The following is a 15,574-nucleotide window of genomic DNA, read 5'->3' on the forward strand; positions in this document are numbered from 1 at the left end:
AGTGGTCGGTGATAGCACGTTGGATCCGGACAACAATAAATACGTGATCGCATCTTGTAAGATACTCCTGGGCTGCTTTAACTCTCGCGAGATTTGTATCCTGGAGGCCTGCGGTAACATTAGTACTGCTTTCCACCTTACTTAATGAACTTGTTGTACCAGGAAGATCCGTAATCACATATCCCGTTCTCAGGATTGGAGAATCGGTGTATACCCTAATGAGATGGCTTAGAACCCGGGGCCGTCTCGTCTAGATGAGGCGCGCGAAGACTTAAGTAGCTTACCGAATGATTTTTGTAAAAGGCCACAGATTTTGACGTGTAAAGGGCCTGGTAGCCTCATAGCATTTATCCGTGGTCTTTGCCGACGCCACCCATTTGCCATTTCTACCTCCTCGCGGCCATGGAATGGTAGCAGTCCACTCACATAGCTGATTGGTAATGTGCTCAAATGCTTCGTCCGATTCACTTAATAGGAATTCTCGACAAAAGTCCTTCTGGTGGCTGAAGGCCGTGCTGAGAGATGACCAGGCCTGTTCCGATTCCCGTTGGTATCTCATATAGTCGGCCGGGCTCACCAGGTTTGCCGCCACATTAGGAAGAATCATGCGACGGAAACTCCATACTAGCTCTTTGATATGATCTTTGATACTCGCCTCCGAGAGATATTCTACCTCGATCTTAAAACGCTCAGTTTGACCCGACCTCTTTTGTCTGTACTCGGTGACGATGGAAGTACAAGCTTCACCGACGTCTCCCTATTGGGGTCAGTACAATGTGTCATCAGCGAAATACGCAATACTTTACCGTTGCTGCTAGATTTGGGATATCGAGTAACGAATTTATCAAACTGCTCTTACCTTCCCCAGAATTTCCCAAGAATGCAATCGTTTTAGCGCTCGAAAATTGAAACTCGCTTGCGTTTTTCAAGTCCTTGATGAGATCGGTCGCCGTTTCTGGGTCAGCTGTTGGGTCGCGAGAGAGCTTGTACGAATTCTGGCGAGCCAACAGCTGCTCAAGTATGGATGCGGAGTTCTCTGCAATTTGTACACCATTTCTGAGGCCATATTGAAATTCCCCGGAGAAGAAAACTGATGCTGGATACTCTATCTCCGGAATTCCAGTGAGTGGAAAGGCTCGGCTATACCCTAAGACAGATAAAGGTTTTGAAGCGATGCTGCTGAGCCTAAATGAGTTGGTCCCCGAGGTTTGCGAGGTGAAGGTCATTGGCGGTGGGCGAACTTGAGAAGCCTAGGAAGAGACGGATCATTATGGAAATCCCGTAGAATGAAAATAATAAGCCTGCCTACCTTATTGTCGTTCTTTGCCCCTGGCCTTGCCGATTGAAGATTAACATCTGCTTCTTGACCCGAAGTTGGGGACCTGAGTGTGAACTGATTTGTGTTATCATCACTTCCGACTCCCACGACTCCAGCATCTTGAGACTTCTCCAACTGAGAGCCTGATGGGCTTGCGTGAGCCATGAGGCCAGCAGAATCCTGTTCAAATATCTCACCCGCGTGGGATATCGTATTGATCGACGGCTTATCAATGCGTTTGGTCACTTTCGGGTGTATATCGGTGCTACTATGCGTGGGACGGCTTTCGAGAAAACTTGAATATGTGCTATTACTGGATCCTGGAAGGCTTTTGAGGACTGAGGGGTTGGGACGCTGGAATGAATGTTTGTGGGCTACCAGGGACCTAGCAAGGATTCGATCGATAATTCCCCTCATGTGACAGCCGATGCATTTGCTGCAGTAGCTTTGCTCGCTTGTTTCATCTACTAGAATACTAGCAGGGGTTTGATTGTAATAGTACGAACATCATTCCAAGCGTAGAAAAGTGGTGGGGGCCAAAACTCGCGAGTCTAGCTATCATCAGGCCCTCGGAATGGGTCATGCAGTGCCAAACGGACTTTGAAGACAACAGTATTAGCATGGTAGCAGAGATGCTCTGTTGATATCACTACCGAGCATTCAGCGAGTGCTAAAAGACCAGGCCAGTACAAGGCGGGTGTCGCATACTGTGAATAGCGACTGCTAGGTCCAAACTAACCACTAGAGCTTATCAGAGACTAGCCAGGTATAATGCACTATGCCAGAAAAATTATGACCTGCCTGATAGGGAATGGGGTGGATCTGTAAATATTAGAAAAGAAGGCTTGGTGGTTCAGTAAATAACAGAGAATATGCGGCTTTAGGCCAACGGCAGAGAAGCAATGGAAAGATCCATGAGAATATACCTGACACCCTGCTCTGACTACCCAGATGAAGGTTGAGCTACTACCTAAGCATACGTCCTTGGTTACGGAGTGTGTGCTCCCTGCGCACTGTGTTAAGCGTAGGGCAAAAGAAACCACCAAGGTCTTGGCAGATGCAACCCCTCAAATGGTGTAAAAGGTAGCCCTTTTCAACGTCTTCATTGTCACTTAGCGCTGAGGGTAATAAACAAGACTTGTTGAAGTCGTAAGAAAGAGAGATGTCGGTACACGACAAAAACGCGTCTCGGAACACCCGTCGGAACTCGCGATTTCGCGTAAACTCTCGAACAGAACTTTTTCCCGGTCTTCCCGGATCTTCACCCCTCGAACTTAATAACCACAATTAACTATGGATCGAGCAGGCTCTGCATTACTCGCCATTGCGATGACAGTGGCAGGCTACCTCAGCGTGCTCTGCGCCACGCCGCCAAATCCTCCCCCCGAACAAAAGGATCGCCACCGAACAGATCGCATCAATTTTATTGCGGGAAGTTTCCCAACCATTGTGCGCCGGATTAGTATCACTGCCATCATGTATCATGCGCTCCTGACAGCGATCCCCCAATACGCCCCTGCTCGCTTGTCGCAAGTGTGTCCCCTGTCCCAGAATACGAATTCGGACCTTTTCACGTGGAGTTTGACGACTCTGTCTGCCCTGGGACTCATATACCTCGGCGCGTATATTCGTCTCTCGGCCTACGGAGGACTCGGAAAACACTTTACCTTTCAACTGGCTGCACCGGATGACTTGGTAACAACTGGAGTGTATGGCTGGATCCAACACCCCAGCTATACGGGTATGGCTATGATAGCCATTGGGTGTGTGACATTATTTCTACGGTGGGATGCCACGCCAGCTTGTTGGATTCCCGCGTCGGCACTATCTCGGTGGCATGGGTGGGGAGTTAGTGCGATCGCTGGACTCGTAGGGTTTGGCCTCTGGGTTTTAATAATGCGGGTGCGAGACGAAGAAGAGATGCTGAGGCAAAATTTTGGGAGGCAATGGGAGGAGTGGCATCGTTCAACTAAAAGATTTATTCCAGGTCTTGTTTGAACCTGTTGTACCCATTCTAGATCAAGGCGTTAGACCCCGGGAGGGCAATAGCCGAATAGTTGGTACACGCGAGAAATGGATCTATCCCGCCTTTACTGTTAGTAGCAAAGTCTACTTCTCGTGTATGCTGGGCTCTTGTTCTGTGGGCATGGCGTCCAGGGCATCGATGGTCATATCAAAGCGAGGACCAGTGAAGTTCTTCCTTCCGTCAACAATCCACTGGAATACGGAGACGATGATGATGACAGCAAATGCTGCGATACAGTAGTCTAACAAACGTCAGCAAAATGTCCGTATCAACTTAAACATGGACCACTCACTCATACTGCTCCCTGTTACTGTGCTTGACGGCGGGAAAACGAACAACACAGTGGTGAGGCTGATGTAGGATAAGGAAACCTGTCGGCATTAGAAACGCCATTAATTATCTGCATGGAATATCCTGGTGCAACATACTATGTCGGCAAACCATCCAACTGAACTTGGCAGTCTCCATTTTCGCTCGGGTAGTCTTCGACGTCCCTGCAGACAGTTGATGGCAATGGGAATGCCGTACGATAGGTCCAGTGCTACAACCGAAGCGGAGATAATCGCGTTGAAGGCACTAGATCCAGTCAGTCACCGCTGAACCGTCATAATTAGATAGAAATTACCTTGAAGACCCCAAGAAGATACATCCGAACGCGATAACCACAACAACGCTCAACATGAGTGCGTTAAGGGGCAACTTGAGGGTGGGGTGCACTGTTGCGAAGAATCGAGAAGCAGGAAGACCACCGTCTCTGATGAAAATAAGCACATGTCTTTCAGGTTTGTATGAGACAACGGCCATTACCTCGCGAAAGCAAAAATCATCCGGCTACTGGTAGTCATAACGCTGATGATAGCGAAAACCAAGCAGACAAGTGGCAGCCTGTGATGAAATGTTGGAATTAGTGAACCCGAAGAGAAAGCGAATGATTCGAAATTCTTTGTCACGTACATTAAAAGGCAGATGGCGCCCGCGTTACTCTTTGTTGCATCTAGTAGAATCTGCAACAGAGGACCAGCTGCCGAGGTTGTGACTTGTTCCATGTTGCCTGCAACAAAGAGGAGAACGATGAGGAAGATTGAACCGGTAACTGTACCGATTCCCACGCAGGACACCATGATTTTAGGTCCTTCAATTGAGGCGTTGGGTACCTCTTCGAAGATGACATATTAGCTTATACGTTTGAGAGACAGAAAGTCTAGTTACCTTCAATCATATGCGCCACTGCATCCTGACAAAATGTTAGTCGAGCAGTGGATTAACGAGTAATAGACACTTACAAAAGCTGTCACACCTAGGCCTCCCTGGAGCAACTGAAGATTCGTCAGTACCAAGAGTTGGGTTATCATGTATGCATATAACATACACCAAGAAGCCATGCGACTCCATCAGGCCCTGTCTTGAATTAGCACCATCAGATAAGGGTTCGAAGGGGAGTCATACAGCCTGTTTGGTTGACAAAGTCGCAGAACACGAAGCTATCGACGTTAGAAGTTTGTTTCTCGAATATCGCGGACTTGAGAACATACTAGGCCGAATTATAGTTGGGAGAGGCGCATGCGAGGACAGTGATGGACACAACCACAAAACCTCCAATGGACCACATAACTGCTCAGTGTAAGAATCACAACAAAGAAGAAGGGATGGGAACATACAAGCGCCACGGTAGATTACCGGCAAAATGGAGTTCATGAAAGCATTCATAAGGAACGAACCAATTGTCAGTCCAATGTAAATTAGGAATTGATGCCAGCGTTGGGGCTTATAGCTCTGTGTACTGCATTAGTACAAGTTGGCAATAATGAGGAGGAAATTACCTCGTGAAGGGTGGAGATAATCCCAACAATGAGCTGACTGGAAAGAAGTGAGTTTGTAGCGACAAGGGCAACCTGCATTCATCAATTTCGAGCCCGTGTTAGGTCGATGTTTTGCCTACCCAGCCTGCCACATTGATCCAGCCTGTGATCCACGATAGAATGGGTACCCATTTCGGCCACGCGACTGTATCTGTCAGTACGAACCAAAAGAGTCGATCAGGTCACATACTCGCTTGTACTCGTTAGTTGTAGTCCATGAATTGGTGAAAGAATGAGAATGACTCACCTGCAACCCAATGGTATTGTCCTCCAGCTCTGCAAAACATTAGTTCGGCATACGTTTCACGACAAAGTATACGTACGTCGGGTATGCCGAGAGGAACTCAGCCAACGAGCATGCGATGCATAAATTGCAGAATCCCGCAGTCACCAGTCCCCATATCACACTTGTGCTTCCACCGGATGTGAGACTGATCGACAAGCTGGCTGAGAGTGCCGTCCATGACTGACCGGTCAGCTGGGTCCGACTGAACATAAAGGAGTACCTACGTTGAGGACAGCGAACGCCAATCCTAGCATGGACCTACAAACCATCAGTATCAACTTGTTTCCAAATTGTGGGTCGATCTCACCATGTTGAAAAACTGCGCTGGAGTTCGGGCCGATGCCCCATCGCCGCCAACTGAGCATCATCGCCATCTAACGGACTGCCTTTCATCGTGAGTCAAATTTCGAGTCCCAGGATTGTGGTGGAACCCTCGAGGGAGGAATGGAGTCTAAGTATCCGCAACACAGGGTGGGCTTGCCAAACTGCGGATAGCTCCGTTGCAATATGCGGGGAAGCTATGAATGCATATCAGGTTGTTATCAAAAGTGAAGTCGGTTCAAGGTGGCCGTAGATCTTCGCATGGACTTGCCCAACATTGCATAGCCTTATGGCCTAGCACGAATTAGGGGGTTAGTGCTGAACCCCTTGAAGTCGATAGGCCGCGAATGAGTGTCAGAATGCGATTACTTGACTAATTGGTTCCACAATCGCAGATATAGTGATTGCGCCTCTGGTGACTTGAACATGTAATAATGTTGACGGCAAATTGCCGCTTCGGGTTGCGATCGGCTCTCGGATCACAGGATGAGTTAATCACCCTAATGTACGGACCTGTGAATTACTACATCTGGTTAGTATTGCCTCTTTCAGTCTAGCGCCCCCATACGTCGTTCTATAACTCTGTTGCTCCGACATAAAAGCTCGCCCGGCCCCTCCCCCCCCACCCCAAGAGGATTCGAATTCCGAAACCCACGACATCTACACTCGTATAGCCTCCAGGCGTACACCGAGGCCCCTAATCGCTCTTGGTCTCATGCTCTTACATGCTCCTCCTGTCGCAGATGGCTACAACAGTTTCATTGGATCACTTCGCTCGGAAACCATCCTGAATCCGGCTTTGTTGGAGCTTGCGATCAGCCGCATAGCCGTCTTGAGAAATGCTGTCTACGAGTGGAATATTCACGCGCCACTTGCTTTGAAGGCTGGAGTTCAAGCACCAGAGCTGCAAGACACGCGTTCGCTTCCATCATTCTGTCAAGCTGCAAAGGAAAGCATGGCCGCCTGGAAGAAGTCATGTCTCACGGCTCGGCAGCAAGCTGTTCTTGCTTATACCGATGCTATGACAGAATCTGTGACTGTTTGTGATCATGTGTTCCAGCAACTTGTCAAGGCAGAGCTGTCAAGCAGGGAGATTGTGGAGCTCACTACCACAGTTGCTGGTTACAATTGTGTATGTAGCATTCTTGTGGCGCTGGATGTTGGAGAAAATAATTCTCGCAAGATGAAGAGTGTAGAGGAGCTCGTTGAAAGTCTTGTCTGAGAGCTTGTCGGGCTTTGACGAGCCAACGGTGTTTTGAAGTTTTATATAGCGTCCATGAGTATATAATAGAAACAGCAAATGGTCTCAAGAGTTAGTAGTTGGAAAGTGTCCCTTTCGTCTGCTCTACCCCCTTGCCTAACTCAATATCAAGAAAGTGAGGCGGATGATATCTCACTCATTAAGAGCGACCAACAGAGACTTAAATTTTGAGGTACAACGAAGCAATAATCCAAAATGTATGACGCCTATCAGGTGCCTCATACAACCCTTGATTACATGCTAGAACAGAACCCTATGTGCTCTAGTTTGCAATAATGGTTATTTCATCAAAGGTTGAAATGACTTTCGTCTAATTATAGTTCTATTCAAAGTTCTAATAAAAGATGACATGACTTATTGCTTAAGAATTGTTGGGAATCATCGTGTTCTCCTCTGCGAGAGTATCAGCCTTCAGAGCTGGTCTGTTTGTCTTTCCTGCGGTGGTCTATATCAAAGAGAAAAGTTAGTTCGAGTCCACGCGGATTTTGAAAGGTGGAATATCTTACGCCGCCATCAACAGGCATAATCAAGCCAGTGACCCATTTAGCCTCCTTGCTGCAGAGGAAGAGGATTGCTGTATATCCGGGGTCAGTAAATCTTACTTTGAAAAGAATTCATAGAAAAGCCACATACCATAACCAACGTCCCACCCTGTGCCTTCCTGCTTCAAAAGGTTCTGGTTGATACGGTCCTGGCGCATCATATCCGTCATGCCTCTGCCTCGTACCATTGGGGTAAAGACCATTCCCGGGCAAACGCAGTTAACCCTGATATTTTCAGGGCCATGCTGGGCAGCCATGGCACGGGTCATTTGGATAATGGCCCCCTTGGTCGTGGGGTACAAGAGACTGGGGTTTCCACCGAGAACTGCCTCCTGTGTTAAAGATATCCAAGTTTCAGGACAGCAATAGAGACTTACGACCACTTACTGAGGACATATTGACAATTGCACCTCGTCCATTTTTCCTCATTTTGGGAATGGCATGGCGACTCATCAAGACCATGCTTGTGACATTGATTTTGAAATCGCGCTCCCAGGCTGCAAGATCGAGCTTAGTAGCATCTCCCATGGCACCGCCAACTCCGACTAGAAGTTTTAAGCATTAATTTCATACAAGTTATGATGTTTTCTAACGATAAATGGAAACTCACCGATGTTCACAAGGATATTCACAGTTCCAAACAGCTCAACTGTCTTGGCCACGGCATTCTTGCAACTTTCCTCATCTGTCACATCAGCCTGCACAACTTCCGACACGCCGCCCTCAAGGTCAATCATGCGCTTAGTTTCTTGGCCCATTCAACGTTATAGTCAACTAGTGCCACCTTGGCCCCTTGTCTGGCGAGTAGGATAGCAGTTGCACGGCCATTGCCAATCTCGGCTAGTTTTTGTCAGTGTTCTCTTGCATACTCAAGTAAGAAATTGGATTGAACTTACCAGGCATACGTGACCCAGCACCCGTGACAATGGCCACCTCGCCGGTGAACTCGAATGCTTTACCAGAAGCCATGTTGAAAGCGATTGTTTTACAATAGTTGTTTTCTGGGTTTCAAAAAAACACAAGGTTCGTCGAAACGTGCTCTTATAAAGACCTGTCTGTCCTTGAAACATCAATACAACAATATGCGGCCATCTTCCAGTCCACGGTTTGGGCGTGGTTAGGCCTCTTCGGCCATCCGCCGATTCTCCGGCCCCAACCACCGCCCGCCATCAAAGAGGTGATATTTGGAGACCCCACGATAAGTAAGGTTTTGGCCCTATTGGGAACTTCTGAAAGGCAAATTGATCTGACATCGGGGTTATCGGGATTTGCTTCTAAACTGGAGGGGCCCCATTTCCGATATACAGTGGATCGAAGGCTGGGGTTTGGTACTATATACAGTCCAATGAACGAGGAAGTTTTTGTAACCGGTGAGAGATTTAGCACATGTTACTGTTTCTTCGAGCTAGTTAGTTTGCCCATATCCACATGTTCCTACCGCGTGCGTCAAATAACTTAGAGAACCACAGGAATAAAGGATACAATGCCATAACGAGGAATCTTTCTGTTCACGCGCATCCAAGTAAGGTTTTAATCATATAACAAGTTTAACTTGATGGGTAATTCTATCGCTTTCACTATTGTGATAACCAAAAGTCAAACCATTCTACAATTGTCTTCAAACTCTGCTCCTTCACGTAGCCTAGAATATGTCAGCTTTTGAGCTCAGTCTGTGCAAATATATTGCAGAGAGTGATGTCATACGCTCGTAGGGATTTTTCATATTGCCTCGCAGAGCAAATCCGTGCTCAACACCAGAGAACAGCTGCAATTGGTATGACTTTTGACCTGACTGCAGAATATCTATAGCGACTTGTCTGGCCTCTTTAGGGAACGTGTGGTCTTCCACAGAACAGGACAGTAATAGGGGCTCTGTCGAGAAATCTTAGTTCTTTTATTCCATATCAGTGAACACGATATAAGGGTAACGGACTGGTAATCTTTGAAAAATGACAATCTTTCAAAAAGGCCGGGTGAGCGAATGCGCCGGCGCTGACGGTGCTCTTGGCCAGCTCGTCGCAAACATATGGTGCACCAAAACAATATCTGAATCAAGATTTTGAGTCAGTGAGACTTCCAACGATTGGAAAAGGCAGAGGAGGCATATACCCGACACACGCATATTTAGTCGATGCCTGGCCATACGATCTCTTCACTTCATCAACCCACCGTGGGACCGCTTCATCCGCGAATGCCATGTGCTTTCGCTTCCAAGCCTCGTAGTCAAAGTCTGGATTTGAACAGTCATGGCGATCACGACGATGTTTCCAAATCGGATCCTTACAATCAATCAGCGTGGATGAGATAAAAAGTAGAAAGTGAGGAAGACGTACGCCTCTGAAGTAGTCCAGTCCTAGGACGAGATAGCCAGAGTCGGCAAATGCATCCATCACCAAAAGGCCATTTGGAAACATTCCCCAGACATCAGGAAAGTATAATAGAATGTGGCCATTTGCGTTGCTCTTTTTAGGTTCCACGATGTATGTTTCTACTCCCGCGACCGTTACAAACCGCCCATGGGAAGTACCATCATGAAGGGTTCCCTTGAGACAACACGGTCCCGATGGCTTGGCCAACCAGGTGTTGCTTTGAGGGGCGCCGATAGAAGGTGGCATTGTATCAAGATGGATGGAACAAGAAAAAGAGAAGACAAAAACAGAGGTTGACGCACCAGCCTTAAAGATTTATGAATACTATAGACAACTGCCGATTGTATTTATTCATTCTTGATCTTTGAATGAAACTATAGATGGCAAGAGAAAGGCAAGAGAAAATGCGGCGGGCATCCGCCGCAAGCGTTGTGGCCACGGAAGTTGCCCGGTTTCTGGGGATTGGTCCCCGCAATTTGCGAACCTCCACGCGGAGAAAAGTTGGGACTATAAGTCCTAGCAGCGCCAGGTAGATCATTCCGATAAAAAGCTTGCTGCAAACCAATTTCTTGGCCTGCAATACCACCTTGCGCCTTTTGCCATGTCATCAAAGCAGGAAAGATCGGACAACATGCATATTGAGGAGGCGACCCCCATGCAGAGTCCTCTTCGCGACGATATTGAAGAGGCAAAGGCGAGTTCGATTTATGAGGTATGAGCGGCCGTCTTGAGGATATGCAAAACGGCTTACTTTGACACTATTCTAGGAAAATGCGGTCGGATACAAGGAATATCGAGAAGGGTTGCACATTGACATAACAGCAAAGGAAGTGAGTGAGCCTTCTTTTACCAGGCGACTTGCAAGTGAGTCTCTAATTGAGAACATTCTAGGACGCCAAAGTCAGATGGAAGATTGATTTGGTTGTACTCCCTATCTTTCTCGTCACTCAAGCATTGCAGTTCATGGACAAGACGGCCCTGAACTACGCAAACCTGCTCGGATACCAGAAGACCCTGCAACTGAAAGGCCAACAATTTAATTATCTCTCTGCAAGTATGTCTTTCCTTTATATATCAGGGCTAGGAAAGGAGAAGCTTACATGTGTTAGTGGTGTACGCCGGCTACTTTTTTGGTCAATACCCGTGTGGGTGGCTGGTTGGAAGGTTCCCAGCTCAACGTGTCTTGGGAGTGAGCTGCCTCATGTGGGGTTTGATGGTGATTATCATGACCCAATGCCATACATTCCCCAGTGCGTTGGGTGTCCGTTTCATCATGGGAATCTTTGAAGCCGCTGTCACCCCCGGCTTAACTCTCATGACCGGGTTTTGGTATACCCGAAAGGAAATTCCTCTTCGTCAATGTATTTGGTACTCGGCACTTGGATGGGGTGGTATTGTAGGATCCTATATTTCTTTCGGTATCACCAAGCTTCCCGTCAACTTCAGTCCGGCGCGCTGGGAGCTATTATTCTATATTCTTGGGGGTGCCACTTGTCTATGGGCATTTGTGATCTTCTTTGTTTTGCCTGATTCGCCCTCAAGTGCCTTCTTCTTGTCCAAGTCCGAGCGCATCATTGCGGTTAAGCGAGTATCCGGTAACGAAACCGGAATCAAGAACAAAGCCTTTGACACGAAGCAGGGTATGATCGCGTTTACTGATCCAAAGGCAATCTTACTCTTTATTTCGGTATTTGCTGCTGCCATTCCAAACGGTGTTGTCAACTCTTTTTCCACGATCATCATCAAAGATATGGGATTCTCCCAAACGATGACAACGGAGTTGAAGTCGGTTGGCGATGCAGTCCTCATCGTCGCATTGATCATCGGTGGCACTATCACGTTAAATGTGCCAAATTCCCGACTGCTCACCTCGACCGCTGCCAATATTCTATGCACCGTTGCTGCTGCCTGTATGGCGTATCTCCCCCGTGAGCAAAAGTGGCAGAGACTGATTTCCTTTTGGCTGGTGAATGCGCAATCTGTTGGCTTCACAGTCTCGTTGGTCACTATCTCCTCAAACATGGCGGGATATACCCACAGGTCTATGGCCAATGCTCTGGTCTTGTAAGTCTCACCGGATTCTTTGGGTTTTGCATATTTCAATTGAACTAACTGGCTGTAGTACTGCCTACTGCTGGGGTAACTTTGCAGGGCCTTTTGTGGTCAAACCCTCTGAAGCTCCTGCATACAAGGGCGCCACAATTGGTCTGCTGGTCGGTTACGCGATCAAGGCAGGATGCCATCTCTCATTGCTCGGTATGATTTTCTCGCCCCTTAACAGCTCTTCTTCTGGACGTTGAGATGTTAATGAGAATAGGCTATATGTATTTGGCCAATCGTCGTCGTGACTCACGCTACGGTCCGGCTGACAAGGCTAGAAGTAATGAAGCCGGAATGCAGGATCGGACTGAATTTGAAAACAAAGATTTCAGATATGTACTCTAGTAGTCACTTTGCCGGGAATTCATTGGGACAAAGAGTCAGTTGATTTCTATGAGAAGATATATATTGGTTAGAATTATATCAGAATTACGGGCATAACCTGAAAAACATGTTGCGTTAACATTTTCACTTTCCGGTTCTCTCAATCCTTTCAGACCTGGAGATCTAGTAGAAAGACAAGTGGGTGCTAAAAGCGTCTCAAGGGTTAAAGGGCTACAAGTACAGGCGAATCCCGACTAAGAACTATATATGGGTTACGTGGAACGCCATATCACAGTATATCATGTTTTACAGCCCAACGAATCACCTCGCCAGGTTCAAAGTTCCTATAGTTCCTATAAAGAAGTACAGTTAGCATCCAGGAAGTGGATAAATTCCCCTTAAGTAGCGAGGAGGTTTTTATAATGAAGAAATTACTGCATGCATTCCTGATAGCACTTTGACTTTCAAAGCCCAGAGGCTCCGCCTGAAAAGGAAAGCGTGGGGCGTTCCCCACACTTTTCCAGTCTCCCGGCAATTCTCCCAGTTCCCCAGTCCCCCCGTTTCTCTTTTTCACTTTTTTTCCATTTCTTTTGATGATAGGGAGTGAGGCTGGGTTTCACTGCTTCATTTTGGTCATGAAGCAATGGTGAGACATCAGAAAATCGTCTGCTCGACCTGTAGGCGTCGGAAAAGCAAATGCGATGGGGCTTCGCCAAGCTGCTCCGCTTGTATCGCCAGTGCTTCGCCTTGCCACTATGATAAATCGCCCTCGCTCGCCTACGTGCGTTCGTTACAGTCACGCATCCGTGAGCTGGAGCGCAAAGCTACCACTCAGGCAACCCCTCCTCCATCCAGCCCGTCCTTTGCCAGTTCGACTTTCAGCAAACAGGGCGGCGACTCTATAAGTCTGGATGCGCTAGGAGATGTTGGCTACCACAACCAAACATCTGCTATACATGAAGATCTACCACAAAAGAATGCTCAGCCATTGCATATTGGATCCCTCTTGTCATCATCGACAGACAAATGCCGGGCAGCAGATATGAGACAGAGACTGGTGGCCAATGCTGCCACCCAGAAAGACCTCGAAATCATCAACTTAGATGCATCCCAGTCACTGGTAAATCTATCGAATGATCTTGCTAGTACTTTGCTGCAGCTACACTGGTGTTGGCTGCATCCGAGTTTTCTTTTTGTATACCGCCCCGCTTTCACGAGAGATATGCCTCTACTTGCCCGTGGGGATCGCTCCGCCACACATTGCTCTTCAACCCTCGTGAAGGTGCTCTATGCCCACAGTTGTCGATTCATACGGTCACCAGATATAGTCTGGAGCCCGAGTAATCATAGCGAGACGTTCCAGGACCTTACGGACCGTTTGATGGCAGAGGCAAAGGCCTTGCTGGCCATGGAAACCCTGAATCCTCCTACTATTCCTACTATCCAAGCATTACTTCAGGAATCGGCTCGGGATGTTGCTTGTGGTCGGTCCTCCTCTGCATGGCTATATTCCGGCATGGCATTTCGTATGGCCATTGACCTTGGCCTACACGTTTCTCCCGACAAACTCCAGCAATATTCCACCTCACTCTCAGCAGAGGATATCGAGATAAGGAAACGTCTCTTTTGGAGCTTATACGCTTGGGACAAGCATATCAGCTTGTACCTAGGGAGGATGCCAAATTTCGTCATGGGTGCTGAAAACGTATCGTTGGAATTTCTAGACGACTTCACCGACCATGATCCGTGGGTACCATTTTATGGACCTGATCCAAAGGCTGCAGAGCTCCCTCCGTATCCCCCAACTCCGGGTCATGTCATGTCCTGCTTCACGGAGCTATGCAAACTCTGCAAAATTCTCACTCGGGTCATGCTAGAACTCTATAGCTCGCAGTCCGCCAGCCACTCGGCAAATGCGTCAGACCCCCGAATGGCTGTATTCATGGAGATCAAAAAGGAGCTTCAGGATTGGCACTCGTCCTTGCCGTCGTTCCTACATATACCACGCAATGACATGCCTCAATTAAGCCCACCGCCGCATATCACATCCCTCAATCTGATGTATCACAATACCCTTATTCTTCTTCATCGACCGCATGTTGCAGGCGGAGAGGTACCTTCCTCTGCTGCGATCCGACAGAGCTGGAAGATATGTAGAGGGGCAACCACCGCAATATATGATCTTCTCAAAATGTATATTCATACTTTTGGATATCATCATATCACATACATGAACAGTTACTGTACGTATATGGCTGCGACAACTGCCGTATACCAACTAGAAACACCGGAAGAAGGACCACAGCCTTCACAATCCCACCAAGCAGCTTGGACAGAGTTGAAGTTTCTGTTAGATGTACTCCAACGTACTGCTGCAGCTATGCCCGGCCTGGATCGGAGTATTGAGATCATTCGGACGCGGATCAAAAGAATTCTTGACCGCCAGGTTTCCAGTCAACTCGATTCACTGTTTCCAGGTAGATCATCGAAGGATCCCGACTATGCACGGCCTACGAACGATGTACCCCGACCCCATACAGAAAGCGAAAGGGACTCAAGTAATATCTCCACTGGTTGCCCTGTTTATGAATGGGGGAATAATATGGGAACCGTCACGAACGAGGATCTCTGGCTTCCAGCATTTCCCGCCCAAGATATTTCTTACGGACCGGAAGTGATGCTCGACGTACAGGATGCTCTGAGTCCTCACACGCGGTCTGCTCTAATGGGTTCAAACCTTGATCCCCAACTGCGACTGAATCTTTCAGTATCTGGTGAGCATACAATGAGCTACAGCCCTTTTCCTAGTTCTTTGCTTGGTCAGCTTCCAGAGGCTCCAACAGGAGACGTCAATACAACATATCAAACCATTTAATTTTGTACATTACTCTATGCATCCTCCCCGTGGGAAGATAATCGTCGCTAGTAATTCGCACGAGGTCTTCCATTTGATTACTGTACAGTAGTTATTATCTGTTAATATCGACATGCAGTACATGGCCGACAGCATCGACAATTGGGAGTGCGCATCAGTATTTATACATACGAGCCGAAAACCTCACCTCAGTTGATTGACCTCTGCTCATTGACTATCAATTACGGATTTATGAGCCCTGAATGGTACAAGATGAGCATCTATATAGCTGCATATTGTGGGTCAATGTTCTA

At 47.6% G+C, this 15,574-nt stretch overlaps 7 protein-coding genes across 7 annotated transcripts; 4 read left to right on the plus strand and 3 right to left on the minus strand.

Annotated features, from left to right (window-relative positions):
- Positions 1-2,611: 2,611 nt before the first annotated feature.
- N7446_013960 (methyltransferase family protein) lies at positions 2,612-3,316 on the plus strand (the record flags this gene model as incomplete). Its single annotated transcript, XM_058522699.1, has 1 exon — positions 2,612-3,316. One exon carries the CDS (start codon positions 2,612-2,614, stop codon positions 3,314-3,316), a length of 705 nt encoding a protein of 234 aa, XP_058366176.1.
- Positions 3,317-3,427: 111 nt separating this feature from the next.
- On the minus strand, positions 3,428-5,882 carry N7446_013961 (uncharacterized protein; the record flags this gene model as incomplete). The annotated part of the gene is made up of 18 exons (XM_058522700.1): positions 3,428-3,585; positions 3,637-3,715; positions 3,773-3,920; positions 3,970-4,098; positions 4,152-4,229; positions 4,299-4,500; positions 4,554-4,578; positions 4,628-4,660; positions 4,714-4,742; positions 4,791-4,825; positions 4,877-4,955; positions 5,003-5,117; positions 5,165-5,236; positions 5,284-5,348; positions 5,451-5,479; positions 5,527-5,669; positions 5,714-5,747; positions 5,797-5,882. The coding sequence occupies 18 exons, from the start codon at positions 5,880-5,882 to the stop codon at positions 3,428-3,430; spliced, it is 1,539 nt and encodes a 512-aa protein (XP_058366177.1).
- A 643-nt stretch (positions 5,883-6,525) lies between these two features.
- Positions 6,526-7,032, plus strand: N7446_013962 (carboxymuconolactone decarboxylase family protein; the record flags this gene model as incomplete). Its single annotated transcript, XM_058522701.1, has 1 exon — positions 6,526-7,032. The coding sequence occupies one exon, from the start codon at positions 6,526-6,528 to the stop codon at positions 7,030-7,032; it is 507 nt and encodes a 168-aa protein (XP_058366178.1).
- Positions 7,033-7,432: 400 nt separating this feature from the next.
- Positions 7,433-8,371, minus strand: N7446_013963 (SDR family NAD(P)-dependent oxidoreductase; the record flags this gene model as incomplete). The annotated part of the gene is made up of 5 exons (XM_058522702.1): positions 7,433-7,516; positions 7,578-7,645; positions 7,705-7,945; positions 8,001-8,158; positions 8,224-8,371. 5 exons carry the CDS (start codon positions 8,369-8,371, stop codon positions 7,433-7,435), a joined length of 699 nt encoding a protein of 232 aa, XP_058366179.1.
- Positions 8,372-9,190: 819 nt separating this feature from the next.
- N7446_013964 (uncharacterized protein) lies at positions 9,191-10,228 on the minus strand (the record flags this gene model as incomplete). Its single annotated transcript, XM_058522703.1, has 5 exons — positions 9,191-9,255; positions 9,318-9,485; positions 9,547-9,659; positions 9,723-9,892; positions 9,947-10,228. The coding sequence occupies 5 exons, from the start codon at positions 10,226-10,228 to the stop codon at positions 9,191-9,193; spliced, it is 798 nt and encodes a 265-aa protein (XP_058366180.1).
- A 355-nt stretch (positions 10,229-10,583) lies between these two features.
- Positions 10,584-12,427, plus strand: N7446_013965 (Major facilitator superfamily domain general substrate transporter; the record flags this gene model as incomplete). Its single annotated transcript, XM_058522704.1, has 6 exons — positions 10,584-10,694; positions 10,750-10,812; positions 10,874-11,036; positions 11,092-12,046; positions 12,105-12,238; positions 12,300-12,427. The coding sequence occupies 6 exons, from the start codon at positions 10,584-10,586 to the stop codon at positions 12,425-12,427; spliced, it is 1,554 nt and encodes a 517-aa protein (XP_058366181.1).
- Positions 12,428-13,049: 622 nt separating this feature from the next.
- On the plus strand, positions 13,050-15,281 carry N7446_013966 (uncharacterized protein; the record flags this gene model as incomplete). Its single annotated transcript, XM_058522705.1, has 1 exon — positions 13,050-15,281. One exon carries the CDS (start codon positions 13,050-13,052, stop codon positions 15,279-15,281), a length of 2,232 nt encoding a protein of 743 aa, XP_058366182.1.
- Between the last annotated feature and the right edge of the window lie 293 nt (positions 15,282-15,574).

The sequence above is a fragment of the Penicillium canescens genome (assembly GCF_028828765.1).
Source record: "Penicillium canescens strain IBT 15451 chromosome Unknown utg000011l_segment0_segment0, whole genome shotgun sequence".
Lineage (NCBI taxonomy): Eukaryota > Fungi > Ascomycota > Eurotiomycetes > Eurotiales > Aspergillaceae > Penicillium > Penicillium canescens.